This window comes from Planococcus citri, chromosome 4 (assembly GCF_950023065.1).
Source record: "Planococcus citri chromosome 4, ihPlaCitr1.1, whole genome shotgun sequence".
NCBI classification, from domain to species: Eukaryota; Metazoa; Arthropoda; class Insecta; order Hemiptera; family Pseudococcidae; genus Planococcus; species Planococcus citri.
In genome coordinates this window covers 53,426,558-53,442,702 of record NC_088680.1, presented here as the reverse complement: position 1 = coordinate 53,442,702, position 16,145 = coordinate 53,426,558, and the positions used below count along the sequence as shown (strand labels likewise).

Genomic DNA, 16,145 nt, shown 5'->3' with positions numbered 1-16,145 from the left:
TTGAAATTTTCCAGTGAAAAATTTGACTTTGTTAATTTTTGTGTTGGGAAGGGGGGAGGAATCGAGTGGAGAGCTTTCTGAAAATTTGGTTGAAAAAAAGTAGTGCGAAAAGTAGTGAAAAAGTACTGATTTTTTCCTAAAAAAATCCGTTAGATACCATGTCTTTTTTTCAAATTTTTAATTCTGTACATTGAGTCAACTAAAGCAAGAAATATATCCATTATCCATCCATGATTTAAAACATTCTTTAGAGAGGAGATCTTGTTTCATTACAATTTTTAACAATCTCTAGGTCATTTTATCAGATACTTGAGGAATTGAATTTTGACAATTTTTTAGTTCTGTTTAATAATTTTCGTATTAATTTTGGCATGTTTTGGGAATTTCAGTTTTTTTTTGCTTGGATAAAATTTCAACATTTTTTCAAAAATTATGCTGTGGGGTGGAATATTTTATCCTAATGGAACTGTTGGAAACTTCCTGATTTAAAAGTTTTTGGAATTACCTAAAATGAAAAAAAAAAAAAAAAAAAAAAAAAAAAAAAAAAAAAAAAAAACATAAAACGAAAACGATTTGACTAACTAGGTAATTGTGTGTGAGTTAATCCTTGCAAATAAAGCTTATAGGCAAACATATTTACTTGAGCTCTATACAAGTTGCCTATTTCGATAATGAAGGAATAATAATATAAACTCAAGACAGGACACCCTGTATAATATAGAGTTATATAGAAGTTCGCCTATTTATCTAAACCTAGATCAATATTAATTACCCCATGTAATAATTTTATTTAATTTCATTTTTTGGAAAAGAAACAAATTCGCTGAATGAATTAGACCAGTCTAATGATATAGTGGTAATTAATAACGGTTCATTAATTATCAATTCGGCGGAAAGACATCACGAAGGATATTATCAATGCACTGCTGATAATGGAATTGGCAAATCTTTAACAAAAACCGTATCTTTAAGGGTAAACGGTACGAATCGTTCGTTATAATTAATTTCCTTCCCATTTATACCCCCTCCCACGCCTATACTAAACTACATATTCGAATATTTTCATGTTTCGGCGCGTTACAGTTCCTGCTCATTTTCGCGTGAAATTCATTAATCAAAGCGGAATTGCTGGAGATAAAATGGTGCTCACCTGTGAAGCCGAAGGAGATCAGCCTCTAAGAGTGACCTGGAATACTCCTCCTCCAGCTCCCATTCATACGAGGCATACGCCTACAGGACTCGCTTCTGAGTTGCATTTGAATTATTTGTCGAGGAGTTATGCTGGAATTTACCATTGTACAGCTACCAATTCGTTCGGATATGATCATATGTCCATTCATCTTACTGTTAAAGGTAGGTAGTTAGATGAGATGTACCTACTCGTACTTATCTTTTGGGTATAGGTGTTTCATTGGTTGAAAGAAAGTTTAAATTTTTGAGGGTTTCAAAAAGTTCCTTTCATCATAAAATGTGTTTAAAATTTGTGGATTGATCGCTTGCATAAAAAATATGTTTTTGAAAAAAAAATTTATAGATAAAAATACAGAAAAAACTAAAATGGATTAAAAAACTGATCAAAATTACCAATTAGGTATCAATTTTTTTTTTTTTTTTTTGCAGAGTTACCAGAAACACCTCAAAACGTCGAAGTTACCGATATCGAAAGTAGATCTCTAAAATTAAAATGGGAAGAAGTACCAGGTCCACTTACCTCATACCTGGTGCAATACCACGAAGAGAATTCCGACTCGTGGAAAAACATGACAGTTACCAGTAGCTCTCTAAGTGCACGTTTGATCTCCCTAACTCCATCCACCAAGTACGCAATTAAAGTGATGGCCATCAACGAATTAGGTTCAAGTGATCCGAGCAAAACCATCACAGTATACACATTAGAAGAAGGTACCTACACATTAAATTCAATACTTCCTGTTACCTAAGACGAAGCTTGGAAAAACGTTAATAACGATCCTAATAGCATTTACGATATTTCAGCTCCATCCGGGCCACCACTTAACGTTGAAGTTAATGTTAATGAGAATTCTCTCATCGTGCAATGGCAGGTTAGCTTATACTCGTATTTTTGTGATTAAAATGTTTTATATCTTTGTAAACGAATTGCTGTGATAAAGTTTACGAGCGGAACAGAACGCAAATGTTGTTACTACTCAATTTTAAATTAACGCCCGAGAATTTACTGCACATGTGTTCCTTTTAATTTCGCATAGTGTTTTATTCTCATCTAACCAATTAAATATACGTATCTTCTTTCAGCCTCCTTTGGACGAAGATACCAACGGTGCTGTGTTAGGATACGAAGTCGAGTATCGTGAAATTGGCTCTCCCTCCACTACTCATAGGAAAACTGTCAAGGCACATAAAAATTCCGTCGAATTGGCCGGCTTGAAATATTATACGACTTACGAGATAACCGTTAAAGCTTTCAACAGAGTTGGCGTAGGACCGGCAACTTTACCTATTCAGCAAATTACCACCGAGTCTGGTATGTGAAAGTGAAGCTGCGAAAATGCCTCTATCTATGGGTGAAATTTTGAATTTGATGGGGAACTTTTGCGCTATCTTACGATTCTCTTGGAGTTACACAATTTCAAGTTTATTCGAAATTGTGACAGTAGAATGAAGTAAAATCGAGTTTGCTTTCGAACTCAATTTTATACCAAATGAAAAATATTATACGATTCATTTTTAATAACTAACTCATCAATTAAATTCTTATTATGATATTAAATAATTTTTCAGTTCCAACTGGAGCTCCTCAGAAACTAAAATGCTCTGCGATGTCGTCAGAAAGTTTGAGAATCCAATGGGAAATACCACCACCAGATTATCACAATGGCAATTTACAAGGATATAAAATATTTTACAAACCAGCAAATCCTGAAATAGGTTAGAAGGTGACAGATGACTATATTTTTTTCAATTTAAAAATTTTTGAAAATATTAATTTGGCATTTGGCTCAGGTATGAACAAACGAATAATAATATCAAAATTTTATCTGAATGGGCATCCTGTTTTCGACCTTCTGAACCCACTGGAGACAAGTTTGAGTCACCTTGCAACCTTCAGCTTTCTAAAACAATATCATTTTTGAATTTAAAAAAAAAAAAAAATGTCCCAAATGAAATTTCAATAGTTATTATTGCAAACTCAGATTATGGATTATGATTATCGCAATTCTTAAATTAATTTGGGAAAATTTTTTTGAAAAACAAAGGGGTATTATTTATTTCTCCGACACTTAGCCTGATTTTGAAAAAAAGTGAAAAAAAAAATCAAAAAGTATATTTTTCTTAATTTAAATTGGCGGAATTTTCCAAAATCCATTTCTGCAGATTTAAATTGAGAACATTTTTTACATATTTTTGATAGTAAATTTAATACCCATTTTTTTGAGAATGATTGAATTGTGAATTTTTTTAGTAGCAATCAAAAAAGTAGGAATTTTGAATTTTCTAAAAATTCAATAATGAAAATCTAAAATTTATAAACTGGCCCCTACAGTTTTGCTCTGAATAAAATTTAAAAAAACAAAATAAAAACTTGAATAGCTCAATATTATGTTAATCAATTTGTAATTTTTCGTAGGAATGAAAACACTGAACAGTGTGAAAAAGACCATCAGTTTGGACACATCGTTGTATAATTTAGAAAAATACACCAATTACAGTGTTCGTGTATTAGCATATACTCGAGCTGGAGACGGAGTAAAATCCCCTCCTGTGTATTGCCACACTGCAGAAGATCGTAAGATTAAATTTAGTTTACCGAATTCCTTCAACGATAGCAAAAGAAAGATGTTACAATTCGTAATTTTGTTTCAGTCCCTGAAGCTCCGGCAACTATAAAAGCTTTGGTGATGACTTCAGACAGCATTTTGATTACTTGGAGTTCACCTGTTAGAACTAACGGTGTCATTTTAAAATACCACGTTTACATCGAGCATCCGAATAAAGTTTGTTTATTATTAAAACTAGACTAATATGTTCTCAAATTCGAAATTTTTTATTCTTGAACGATTTCTATTGCAGAAAGTTCATAAAGAAGTCGTCTATGGTGAAACGAATGTCAGATACATTTACAGAAATTTGAAAGAAGACCAGTATTATATATTTTGGGTTGTGGCTAGTACCAGTGTAGGAGAAGGGCCTCCTAGTTCAAAAGAATCTCAAACTCCATTATCTAGAGGTAGACATTTTTTTACTTAAAATATTATTTATTACTTTATTCAAATTAATCAGCGCTTTAAATCTAATTTTTTTATTTTTTATTTTTGTTGATTTAGTTCCAGCCAGAATAGCCTCATTTTCTGGTAAAGTCATGAGTAAAATTGGAACAAGAGTTTCGCTCGATTGCTTCGCTGTTGGACTTCCTTCACCTACACGAATTTGGAGAGGACCTTCTAGTTCTTCTTTGATGCCTGCTTACAAGTAACTTTCAATTCTAAATACGTTGCTGAAATTTTAATTTAATTTTATTAATTGTCGATTATTTTTTAAATAGAAAAAATTCCGATGCTGTTCTGTGGTTGGGACCAATATCCGAAAACGAGGCAGGAAATTACACCTGTCAAGCTGAAAATGTATTTGGTAAAGATGAAGTTACCTTTCAGCTAACTGTGTTACTTCCACCTTTGGCTCCAGTATTATACTTATCGTCGCAATCCAGTTCATCGATAGCAGTCTCGTGGAAACCTACAGGAAATGGAGGAAGTCCTATCACTGGTAAAAATGAGTTCATTATTGGTCAAAAAAATATACCTGCAGCTACATTTCATTGCATTCCAAAAAAAAAAATTTCGTAGGTTATTTGCTGAGTTACCAAGCGAACGATAGACAAAACTGGGAAAATATTGATTTGGAATCAGAAGTGGAAAGTTTTGAAATAAAACAATTGCAATGTGGCACAGAGTATCAAATCTACGTACAAGCTATGAGCTCTGTGGGATACAGTAGTCCTAGTCAGACTTTAAACATCAAGACTAAAGGAACAGGTGAATAGGTTTTTTTTTTCAAATTCAGACCCAACTGTATTGAAATTGTGGCTAATGTTTCGTTTTCTTTGAATGCAGTTCCAGAGATGGCTCCACAGCACGAAATCATGTCCGCAAATTCCACCAGTGTTTCTTTATATCTGGATAACTGGTCTTCTGCTGAATGCCCTGTTCAATATTTCAAAGTAGCCTATCGTAACTCTAGCAAATGGATTTTTATCGAACCCAGTCGCATAGCTCCTGAGACGGTAGTTATTGGAGGACTAAAACCAGCTGCTAAATACACTCTGAGAATCACTGCTGTGAATGAAGCAGGGGCTTCGAAATTCGATTACGTTTTTGCTACTCGTACCGAATCTGGAGGTACGATTCAGTCGTGAAATTGTTCTAGACAGATATTCACTATTTAATAATCACGATAATTTTTTTTATTTTTAAATAGATCTGATTCCGATTGAGATGATGAAAGAACCAGAAGTATCCATGTTGAGTCAGTTAAACACCATCATTCCTATTGTTTCAGCTGTTCTATGCGTGGTTGCAATATCCGCATGCGTTTTTATTCTATTCCAGAAAAGGTACAAACCTAAACCTATAAATTCATTCAATATCACAATCATCTCATTTTTATTCTTAAAAAAAAAAATACTCAATTTCAGAAAATTATACGGTGGCTATAAATCTGGTCAGCAAACTCTAGAAACAAGCCACATAGACTACGATCACGAACGAACAACGCCTCATCAAAGACCTTACCTACCTTCACCGGTAGGAAAAGAAAACCCCATGAATACAATAAATAGAGATGATGTCTCAGGTAATTGATCGACTGATGGAAAATTTATCGTTTTCACCACTTGAATCCTTTTTTTATTTTATTTAATTTTTTTATTTTTAGCACTGGAATACGACGTATGTCCTTACGCTACGTTCAGTTTACCTTCTCAAGCTACATCGCACCCTGTAAAGTTAAGATCATTCAACCAACACGACTGTTATGAAACAGCTGCCATTATGGATGGCCATCACTCAATACCTAAAAGGCCTAAATTAATACAACAAAAATGCCCTCCTGGTGATGATTATAATTTAGGTAAGGTAGCTAACATGTCTACATTCGACAGAGAACTCAAATAATATTATTTTTATTAATGACGACTTACCTATTACAGAAATATCATGCATATCTAATCAACAAACTTTACCTGTCGGAGGTAAATCCAGATCCATATCTACACCTTTCATGTCTGATTCCGATAGTAGTACGGGTAAATTGAATCAACGTAGATATCAACAAATTCAAAAGGACGTTTGTAAGTAGCAGTTTAAAAATTATCGTGTCAAGTACCTCTGATAAAAACTCGTGCTTGATTACTCATCTTTCATTTTAAAAAATATATAATTACTTATCTATAATAACGTAAATCTGTTCATCGACAGGTCCAAATCCTCAGGATATTGATTCTAGCACAGAATCAATAGAAACTTCACCAGTTATTAAAAGAAAAATGATGCCCAAAAGAATTTATATGAGGTAGCAAAGGTAAGAACTTATACTTTTAATGAAAATACTTGATACCTACTTCGAGCAGCCACGTTCAGAGCTGCGGATCGTAAATTCTGATTTTAAAAAGAGAATCGAATTATACCTATCGTTCATAATTAGTTTAGATGAATATTATTCAAAAATACTGAAACAGAATGTCCATTACTATTTAGTATTATTAATTATTTTTGTTCTGTTTTTTAAACAGAGCCAGCGATGTCAGAGAAGTCCTCCCGCCTCCGTCGAAATTCTCTGATAAATCCAATCTAAATTGGATTGAAAAATATTCACGCAGTATTACCAGTATTGAAAGAAAGTAAGGGAAGATCGTGATGAATTTTTTATTTTAAAATTTTTTCAATACAACAGAATATGTATGACATGTTACACTTATAAGTACATTGTTTATTTAGGAAATATAAACTGCAAATGGTGTGTGATAAACCATTAAGTAACGAGATTCACGTTTAACGAAACGAAATGCAGTTAAAAATTTACACTTTTTTTTACCCATTAATTTTATTATTTTTACTTATTGTTTTATCATTACGGACTTTTACAATATTATTATTTATTTATTGGTGTTTTTATTTTATAATGTTTCAATAAAATCGTGAAAAATGATTTTTATTTTTTAAATTTTGTATGACAATATTTTCAAAGATTTTTCATTCATTGTACTCGTATGTAGAGATTATCGACTTATTGTTTAAAAAACAAAAATTAAAATTATGATTTAGTTCGGTGATTGATGCAAAATTTCTATTCATTTTCGAATTTCGAACAAAAATTATTAAATTTTGAGTTTTTATTTTTCGCAAAGTTTGCTAATCCGCAAAACTGGTTCGAGATTTTAATTTGGTCACACTGTAAAAATCGCTTGTATTCCATTCCAGTCTGGTTTTTTATCAGTTCCCTCTTATCAGTTCTGATTCTGACCATGCGAATGGATATTCGGCTCGTGTTTTCAGAGTACAATATTCATTGTGTATAAGTATTTTTAATTTGTTACGAGTTCTTTTTGTTCTAAACACTATTAACTTTGTTATTGCAATGTGATCCGCGATTGTTGAGAGTGCAAGTACATGAACTTGGCGTAATTTTAGTGTGATAATAGTTGATAAACAAGTACTGCTCAAGTGTTTACTTTATGACTGAAGACTGAAGTAAGTAAGTTGATGAACATTTCTACCATTATAATTCCAATATTTAATCTACTTTATGCATTCAGCATTGTATATTAAGTTCATTTTACTATCCCGAGTGGATACCTGGATAAATGTGCCCTGATGGCGGTCCTCTGGAGAATCATTACCCAACCCATACTCCGATAGAGGTCCGCCATCATCTGCTCCTAAAAGATTGGGCGAAGAAGTGCTAATTTAGAGATCGTTTCGATTTCGAAAACACACACTTATTTTTCAAATTCCTATACATTTGAAATAATACTACATACCGTAAAATCGAGCAACTTGGGACAGGGTGCAACTTGGGACAGTTTTTACCTATATAGTTTGAGTGGAGGTGGGACTGGTAAAATGTTAGCTAGCGCTGTGGAAAAAATTTGAACGTGTTGTGCATGGTTAAATGCCCAGGTTCTTAATGAAATCCAGGTGCCCTGATGCTACATGAGTTGATAAAAAAATATTATTCATCAGACTCGGATTTCTACAAAAAAAAATGAGGAAATAACTTTCTGTCGTCCTCAAATGTGAAACTGTCAAGTTAATTATTCACTTTAGTTTCTATTAGATAATTTCTCAAGCTTCAATTTGAGACATCGCGCAATTTTCTAGGGTAATTTGTTCATGAAATTTTTAATGTTAAAGGGAGTGCTGTCTGAAAAAAAAAAAATTTTTGTCCCAAGTTTTTACAATAAAAAATTGACCAGTATTTTCAACCTTTTTTTTTTTTTAGAATTTTTTTGCTGTCTCAGCTCACTTGTTCACTCGCAAAAAAAGGTTTCTACCGCATACCGTACCTGGAAAAAGTTTGAAGCTGCTGTTGACCCCCCCCCCCTCAATCCGATTAAGATGTCAATCAACCTGAATTATCCGAAACTTCTAAAAACCTCGCTCAATCAAAAATTCGTACAGATTTTAAAACTTTAAAGTTCCCTTTATAGTGGTCATAGAAAAGTTCCACAGAAAATTTAAATTGAATGCATGAATTCAAATGGTGATATTGATACTTTCCATGGAATTTTTCTAAATAAAAGTTAAAGTATTTTGACTTTTAATTGGAAAACTGAACAAAATATAAAGTTAAGAACTTTTTATCAAAGTGAATTAATCATCGGAATGTATAAGAAAAATGTTATAACATATTTTGAAAGTCCAAGTTCAAAAGTCTATACAATTTTCTGTAGAAATTGTCTATTGCCAGCTTATTTCCACTATAAAGGAAGCTTTACTTTCTCTACTTTACTTGTTAATCCAGGCCCCAGCAATGGTTTTTTTTTTCAAATGAAAATACAAATACAATTGAAGTCAAGGAAGGCAACTTTTTATTTGCTTCGTTGATCTATAATTTTGAAACTAAAACAGAAACGACTAAAAATTTCATTAGTCAGGTATTGGAAAAAAATATTGGATGCCAAAGAAATCAAATCAAGGAAATCAAATCAAGGTCGACATGCTGTGGAAAGGTCCAAAAATCGAAGATGACTAATTATCAGTTTCAAACGACCTCAGATTCCTGATACATGGTGCATCAGTAATGACCAAGTCATCAAAAAACTACTTCTTGTGAAGGAAAAGAGGAAGGTGTATTATTTCTGTGGTGATGAGGTAATTCAGAAAATTATTTTTTTTGTTAAATTTTTACCTATTGTGAGTTTTATTTATTCCTCTTAATGCAATAATGCATCAAGGAGTGTATTGCCAAAAATTCATTTTTTTGTTCAATTTTTACATATTTGTAAAATTTATTTGTTCCTTTTGATGCGTGGAGGAGTAAATTGCCAAAAATTCATTTTTTGTTCAATTTTTATCTAGGTATTTGTAAGTTTTGTGAGTTTAATTTGTTATTTTTTTGATAAATTTTTCCAAAAAAGACCAATTTCAGGCCATCATTTTTTTAAAAGGAATTTGGTCACTTTTCAGCGTGTGTTTTGATATGGGGAGAGGAGGGGATTGGTTTGTGATCGATTTTTTCTTCATTTAAGGTGTCCCTTGATGTTTCTTAGAGCATACAACCTGATATTCAACGTCATTTTTTTGCTTGTCCCAAGTTACAATCACTATGGGTACAACTTGGGACAACACATTTTCAAAAAAAAATATATTAAGGGGTGGGGGTAGAATTTTTTCTAAATTTGATATTTGAAGTACAGACCGCCTTCTAACTTTTGACACTTGAATGAATAATTTCGGTCCATTATATCAAAATCTATAAGATTTCAAAGTGAAAACTGTCCCAAGTTGCTCGATTTTACGGTACGTATTTTCATTTTTATTTTTTAGTAATAACTTATTATACTTAATGACCAGTGGCCCATGGCCCAATGGCGTACTGATAGGTAAGTAGTAAGGAGTAATATAATAGATATCTACATACACCAGTACGTTAACTTAGTAACCTTCACGTCTTGAAAAAAGATTCGATGAATCTAAGTAGTAAATATTGAGAATCAGTCTATTAATCTTCTTACAAATACGATTACAACTACCATTGAAATCGAAACTTATTGACGTAACGTGTGCATGGGTAATAAAAGGATTTTGTGTCTTCAAGATAAGCTGAGCTGGGTATTATTTTCATTCTTACATCGTGGTATTACATTATTCAAATAATATTCGAGCAAGTATTGATGATTCTAATTGAAAATTTAACTTATCTGTAACTTTCAGTGGCGTGTCTCTGTCTACAGAAGGGTTTTTGGCTAAGCTCCCTCCCTCTTCATGGCCACTAAAAATGTAAAATAAATGGTCGTTTTTTGTTTTTTAAACCAATTTTTTTTTTAAATGATCGCTCTCACAGTCTCTCACTTTGCTTGAGCAGTGATTCTATACCTTCATTTCAATAAAATAATTTTACATAGTGAAGCAGTTTTGAAAAATTACCTCAAATTTAGATTTTTTTCATGCCTAAAAATCCGGCGTTGCCTTCCTCCCCTCCATCGCAATTTTTCATAGCCTACCATTCTCTCCCTGATTTAATCCTCGATACGCCACTATTAACTTCAGAACTGTTATAAAATTGAATACGTGTGCACTCGTTATGTAAAGTTGTAAACTTCACAATTACTTATATGTACAGGTACACATATGTTACCCATCTTTCAACATTGTGCATTCTATCGTTCAAAAAATAAAAAAAACATAATGCCTTGTTTTTGAATCTTTCAACTGGTTCTTAATAGGTAACTTATTATCTATGGTACTTCAATGTACTTGATTGTTAAAATTCAAGGTGTTCCAATGACTTACTCCTCAAAAAGGTATAAGCTGATTCTAAAATTCATTAAATAAGAATTCTTCTTCCCCTCTGACGAAATTATTTAAAATTACCTACGATTTAAATACATGTACGTTGATCAACGTTGAACACATCTACAGCACCACCAAATGGCAATACCAACGATGACCATTTCGAAGATGATAACAAAGCATATGGTCTTAGCACTGCAAACCATATTTTAATTACTTAATAGGTAGGTAGGTAGGTAGATACCATTTATGGTATTCTAATTTTGAAAAATATGAATCAATGAAATGAATTCAAGTTTTACTCACCTAGGACCCTCGTGTCGCGCTCGGTAATCATTATAATTACAACATGACATCGTTATTCCGTTATTTAAGCAACAATACTTCAATTCTTTGTTTTGATCACCTGGTGGTGGGCATTTTAAAAACTCCATCGTGTTGTGCACCTTTTGTCGACATGTTAATCTTGTTTCTAAAATTAATACCGTGCGTTTCGAATCAAATGATTATGATATTGGGCGAAATTATTACATAAATATAAGTAGAGATAGGTACTTCATACAGCTGGTGCCCAGAAATATCGTGAACCCCAAAGAAAGTTTTTCATTAAAAATAGATGCATATGATATGGTGGAATGTTATCTCTTCAGTCCAACAACCAATCATGTGCTATCATTATTATCATTCACTGTGACCAACCGAAATATTTAGGAGAAAACTTTTCTAGGGGTTCACGATATTTCTGGGCACCCTGTATGTACAGTAATCAAAAGTTGAATACTTACCGCATTTTGGAATATTCTGGTGCATGACGAAAGTAAAAGTTAAAATTACAAGCGATGTTTTCATTTTGTTTCATTTACACAGTTTATATCAACTTCACTAGAAACACAATTAGATACTAAATCTCGAACGTAAAAGTAAAAATATATCGTCATAAAGTGTACTTCGTGTGGCTTCAAGTACCCACTATAATCGTAACTTTCGAGCTATACTTGAATTTGAAGATAAATTTCGACGTCTGATTAAATAATCGGTACGTATTGCAGGTAGGTACTAGGTACCTAGTACCTACCTACTAAAGTTTCAACGTTAACGTATATAATATATATGTACCTGTACTTACTTTGTGTGTGTGATTTTTTTTCCAAAAAATATAATACAAACTTACATTACTTACCTATCATGTTTAATGTAGGTACATTTGAACTGGGAGTAGGTAAATTTCCCATTGATTCATTTTGAACTTATTTTGGATTTTTTTTTTTATCAAGTTTCAAGTATTCAATTTTACTGAAATTTCAGTTGAGTAATCGAAAATAGGATATGTGCCAATCCTGCCAAATTTTAGCTTTCCAGGTAAATTTGGAAACGTTTTTATTTTATTATTTTTTTTTAACTTACATTTTTGCTCAAAATATGATTTTTAAAAACTACCCAAAAATCAAAAAATATACTTCAGCTCCTGAAATTTTTACTGGTGTTGTATTTTTTCAATTTCATGCTTTTCTGATTTAGCTTTGTCTGGTTCAAAAAATTTTCCACAATTCGATTTTTTAAATATTGAATATATTTGAAAAAATATAACATGTATGAAAGTAGAACAACAAAGCAATCCTTCGTATGTATTTTCGTTATACGAAGTCGTTTTATAAAAATAATCTAACATTGAAAAAAAAATGCTTCGTATAGGTAACTAAAACATCAATTTTTTTTATAAATAATACTTACAATAAACGAATTCATTCGTCGAGTTACGAATAGAAAAAAAGGTACAAAAAAGTAAGTATAAGGACCGTATTAACGTGAATAAAAATGGAAAAAAAGATAAGAAAACACAAAAAAAGATTGTATACAAAAATTTACACATGAATCATATCGTAATCATCGTCGTCTCGTTTGATTCTTCTTTTACGGTATCTGTTGACGAATATTTTCAAGATTAAAAATTGATTTCAGGTACCTATTTTTAATGATTGATGCGAATTACTTGGAAAAACTTACTCGTTCACTATGGAAGAAAGTTCTTGATTGAATTTTTCATGTTGTAGAAGCTTAGAGCATGATTTATCGGTTAAATTTTGATCACTTTCAGGTTCACTTATTTCACAGCCATTTGAATATGATTTTTGAAGTTTGGCAGGTTTCAAATGATCCCTTAAAAAATACATTTTTTTTCAAATTTAAAAAACTGCTTAGTACTTTACAATTCTATGATCGCAAATAGGTAATTATTTTAGGTTTGAGTATTTTATTAGGTATTTGATGAGCAAAAAAAAAACTGTATTTCTATTTAATATGCACCTACTTGTGTTACCTGCTTGTCGGCCCATGACGTCCTCTTGGTCGTCTAGTCGTCTCTGGTGACATTTCTGCTGATTCGGTACTGGAATCATGGCCGATATCTGGAAAAAAATATTTAGTACGTAAGGAAATGTTTTCCTTTTATAATGGCTCTATCGTTTTAATTTACTTTTATGAAAATTACCTGCAGTTCTTTTGATGTAATGCTTCTTGTGCCTTGATATTGGATTGATACTTTCTGAATCGTTAAATGCGGTAGTCATAACTCCGAATGAAGTTTTTCTACCAATTGGCAGTGTTTGTTGATTAGAGATACAAGCTATTTCTGCCAAAAAAGAAATAAATTTTTAATAAATAAACGAGTTAAGTTTGCATGCTGGAAGAAAGAATATTATGATACCCACCTAAATTAAGAGTATCGGTGGAATTTTTTGAGCTATTTTTACGTTTACGTTGCAAAGAATGCGTATTGTCGGGGAGCATGTTCCCATCATTGCAGTCTCTTTGGTTGAAGGTATGTAATTGACTTGGAACCGTGAATGTAGCGTAAGGGTAAACGTCGTAATCTAATCAAAAAAAAAATCAAACAAAGCTGTGTGAGAATTTTTTGAGGTGGTTGTGAAACCCAACAGCTGATAAACTTCTCACCATCTATGTTATCTTTGTGCATACTGAGGGATGAATTTTTCCTGAGTACGTGAGCTGGTGAGTAAGCGTTTTGAGGATGAATAGGAACTGGATGAGGGGGTGGTGGATGTTCCAGTTCTGCTCTGCTGTTGTTCAACGTTGTTTCACCAGATTTATATTGAGCATATACTTTTCTGTGGGGAAGAAAATGAAACTTAGCATTTTTTATGATGATATTTTATGCTATAAAAGTAGGCACCAGAACTTGTACTAACCGTCTTTTCATTAATATGACTGCGCAAACAGCGATAGAGATCAAGCAAATGATACCGGAGACCATTGGAATAATGAAGTTCAATTGAGAAATGATTGAAACTCGTGACTGATCGATCAATTCAATAGGAACTATTTCTGTATAAAGTCAAGATAGGTATTAGATGAATATTAAGATTTGATGAAAGAGGATTTCTTCTATTTTCAAGTAGTGATTCTTACCTCCATTTGAAGATCTGGTAATCACAGCAAAGTTCTGTGGTGTTTTTCCAGCTTCGTTATGAGCTGTGATTTTGATCGAGTACAACGAAGCTGGAATAAGATTGGATATGGTAGTTGGTTGTGGCATCAGATGCCCTCTACCGACAGGAATCCAGTTATCTTTCAATTTATACATGATGGTGAAATATTGAATAGGACATTCTTTCTCTGGCCATCCATCCAGAAACAATGTGACACTTGTTGAATTGACGAAGAATAACTCATTATCGGAGGAACTTTCTGGAACTGCGAATAAATTTCAGTGTAGGTAATTACCTATCGAATCTTGTGGGAGAATTATATGAAAATTTATGAAATTACCATCTCCTTTTGTTCTGGCACTAACAGCGTTACTTTTTTCACTACGACCAACACTATTGAGAGTTTCCACTTGGAATGAGTATTTCGTGCCACATTTTAAATTCATCACCGTGTGGCCTGTTTTTTCAGCTTCGACGAATATAGATAATTCCTCGTTGTCGGTTTGAGCAAAAATCACATGACCTGTAATGAGAATTTGTTATATTGCAAGGTGCCAATCCCAATTATCTCAAAATCTAATGCAGTGGAAACGTTCTTACCAAGAATAGGACTGCCTCCATCTGCTTGATTTTTCCATTTCAACGTAACTGTCTGTTTGCTAGATGAGACATACTGCAGAATTGGAGATGCTGGGGGCTGAACAACAACTACATCATAGGTCACTCTATCACTTCCGTAAACATTTTCAGCGTTACAAGAATAATTTGCAGCATCTTCTGACTTCAGTTCAGAGATCCATAAACTTTTATCTAGCAGAATTCTGCAATCGAAGGAAATCATTACAAAGGACCGTTTGAAAATTGACATGAAGATGAAATTATGCAGAATTGAACATACTTTGATTCACTTGGTAGATGAGAAGAACCAACTTTCTTCCAGCTGCAAGATGGTGTTGGTAATCCTACAGCATTGCATTCCAAAGTGAGATGTGAACCAGCAACACCAATGATGGTTTTAGAAAATGATGAAATTTTAGCTTGAACTAAATAATAGAATTACAATTAGAAATCTTTGTAATTTTTTGAAAGAAAATTTAAAGCTTACTTTGGGATGAAAGTACTTGAGATACTTTTATACTTGATTGTCCTTCGCCTATGATTGTCGAAGCAGTGATCCAGAATTCGTATTTATGAAATTCAGTCAATTTTCGAAAAATATGTCTAGTAATTTCATCACCAAACACAGTTTCTTTACGTGGTTCCTTCAAGATGAAAAGGACATCAATTATTGAAGGTAAAATGGAAATGAAACTTACTGCCAGAAATATAGTTCAACCAACCTCACCATCACTTTGTATGTAAACATTATACTTGAGGATCTTTCCTCCTGGTTCTTTTGGTGGGTTCCAGACTAACATGACACTATCTGAAGACATCACTAGAGCTTTGATTTCGTCAGGAGATCCTGGAACTGTATAATTTCGAGTTTAATGTTATGATCTGACTATACGATGAAGAGATACAGATCACTTTGTGGTTCTACTTACCATCTTCCATTGTCACACATTGCACGTGTGATGATTGAACACCATCGCCTGCATTCGTTGTGGCCAAAACTCGAATACTATAATTGGTATATTTTTTCAATCCGTGGATAATGGTTTCCAAACTGGAGGTCTTTTTGTATTCTGTGTATACTTTGATTCCTGCC

General features: G+C 32.7%; 2 protein-coding genes and 1 long non-coding RNA gene across 7 annotated transcripts in view; 1 reads left to right on the top strand and 2 right to left on the bottom strand.

Annotated features, from left to right (window-relative positions):
• Positions 1 to 7,197, top strand: part of LOC135845520 (cell adhesion molecule Dscam2-like) — a 135,144-nt gene extending 127,947 nt beyond the window's left edge. For 2 of the 3 annotated variants that reach the window (XM_065364115.1, XM_065364114.1), the window contains 19 exons: positions 813 to 980; positions 1,084 to 1,353; positions 1,621 to 1,902; positions 1,996 to 2,063; positions 2,275 to 2,503; positions 2,761 to 2,907; positions 3,608 to 3,766; positions 3,844 to 3,974; positions 4,051 to 4,207; positions 4,305 to 4,449; positions 4,523 to 4,743; positions 4,824 to 5,012; positions 5,091 to 5,375; positions 5,455 to 5,590; positions 5,672 to 5,829; positions 5,911 to 6,105; positions 6,185 to 6,325; positions 6,453 to 6,555; positions 6,767 to 7,197. In XM_065364115.1, coding sequence (XP_065220187.1) covers positions 813 to 980; positions 1,084 to 1,353; positions 1,621 to 1,902; positions 1,996 to 2,063; positions 2,275 to 2,503; positions 2,761 to 2,907; positions 3,608 to 3,766; positions 3,844 to 3,974; positions 4,051 to 4,207; positions 4,305 to 4,449; positions 4,523 to 4,743; positions 4,824 to 5,012; positions 5,091 to 5,375; positions 5,455 to 5,590; positions 5,672 to 5,829; positions 5,911 to 6,105; positions 6,185 to 6,325; positions 6,453 to 6,550 — 3,179 coding nt within the window. In that variant the 3' untranslated portion in view covers positions 6,551 to 6,555; positions 6,767 to 7,197. The remainder of the gene's footprint in view (positions 1 to 812; positions 981 to 1,083; positions 1,354 to 1,620; positions 1,903 to 1,995; positions 2,064 to 2,274; positions 2,504 to 2,760; positions 2,908 to 3,607; positions 3,767 to 3,843; positions 3,975 to 4,050; positions 4,208 to 4,304; positions 4,450 to 4,522; positions 4,744 to 4,823; positions 5,013 to 5,090; positions 5,376 to 5,454; positions 5,591 to 5,671; positions 5,830 to 5,910; positions 6,106 to 6,184; positions 6,326 to 6,452; positions 6,556 to 6,766) is intronic. The other variant, XR_010558767.1, reaches the window with a different exon arrangement.
• LOC135845521 (uncharacterized) lies at positions 6,884 to 11,935 on the bottom strand. Its single transcript, XR_010558768.1, has 3 exons — positions 11,774 to 11,935; positions 11,295 to 11,460; positions 6,884 to 11,183 (listed from the first exon to the last, which is right to left on the bottom strand). It is a non-coding gene; the product is annotated as an uncharacterized LOC135845521 (long non-coding RNA).
• Positions 11,936 to 12,584: 649 nt separating this feature from the next.
• Positions 12,585 to 16,145, bottom strand: part of LOC135845519 (cell adhesion molecule Dscam1-like) — a 185,173-nt gene continuing 181,612 nt past the window's right edge. The window contains exons 20-33 of one of the 3 annotated variants that reach the window (XM_065364109.1): positions 15,982 to 16,140; positions 15,775 to 15,905; positions 15,540 to 15,696; positions 15,333 to 15,477; positions 15,035 to 15,255; positions 14,775 to 14,957; positions 14,415 to 14,699; positions 14,195 to 14,330; positions 13,941 to 14,113; positions 13,697 to 13,858; positions 13,477 to 13,617; positions 13,306 to 13,393; positions 12,993 to 13,145; positions 12,585 to 12,908 (exon numbers count right to left, since the gene is read on the bottom strand). In XM_065364109.1, coding sequence (XP_065220181.1) covers positions 12,851 to 12,908; positions 12,993 to 13,145; positions 13,306 to 13,393; positions 13,477 to 13,617; positions 13,697 to 13,858; positions 13,941 to 14,113; positions 14,195 to 14,330; positions 14,415 to 14,699; positions 14,775 to 14,957; positions 15,035 to 15,255; positions 15,333 to 15,477; positions 15,540 to 15,696; positions 15,775 to 15,905; positions 15,982 to 16,140 — 2,192 coding nt within the window. In that variant the 3' untranslated portion in view covers positions 12,585 to 12,850. Of the gene's footprint in view, positions 12,909 to 12,992; positions 13,146 to 13,296; positions 13,394 to 13,476; positions 13,618 to 13,696; positions 13,859 to 13,940; positions 14,114 to 14,194; positions 14,331 to 14,414; positions 14,700 to 14,774; positions 14,958 to 15,034; positions 15,256 to 15,332; positions 15,478 to 15,539; positions 15,697 to 15,774; positions 15,906 to 15,981; positions 16,141 to 16,145 lie in introns of those variants that run through there. The other 2 variants (XM_065364112.1, XM_065364113.1) reach the window with 2 other exon arrangements.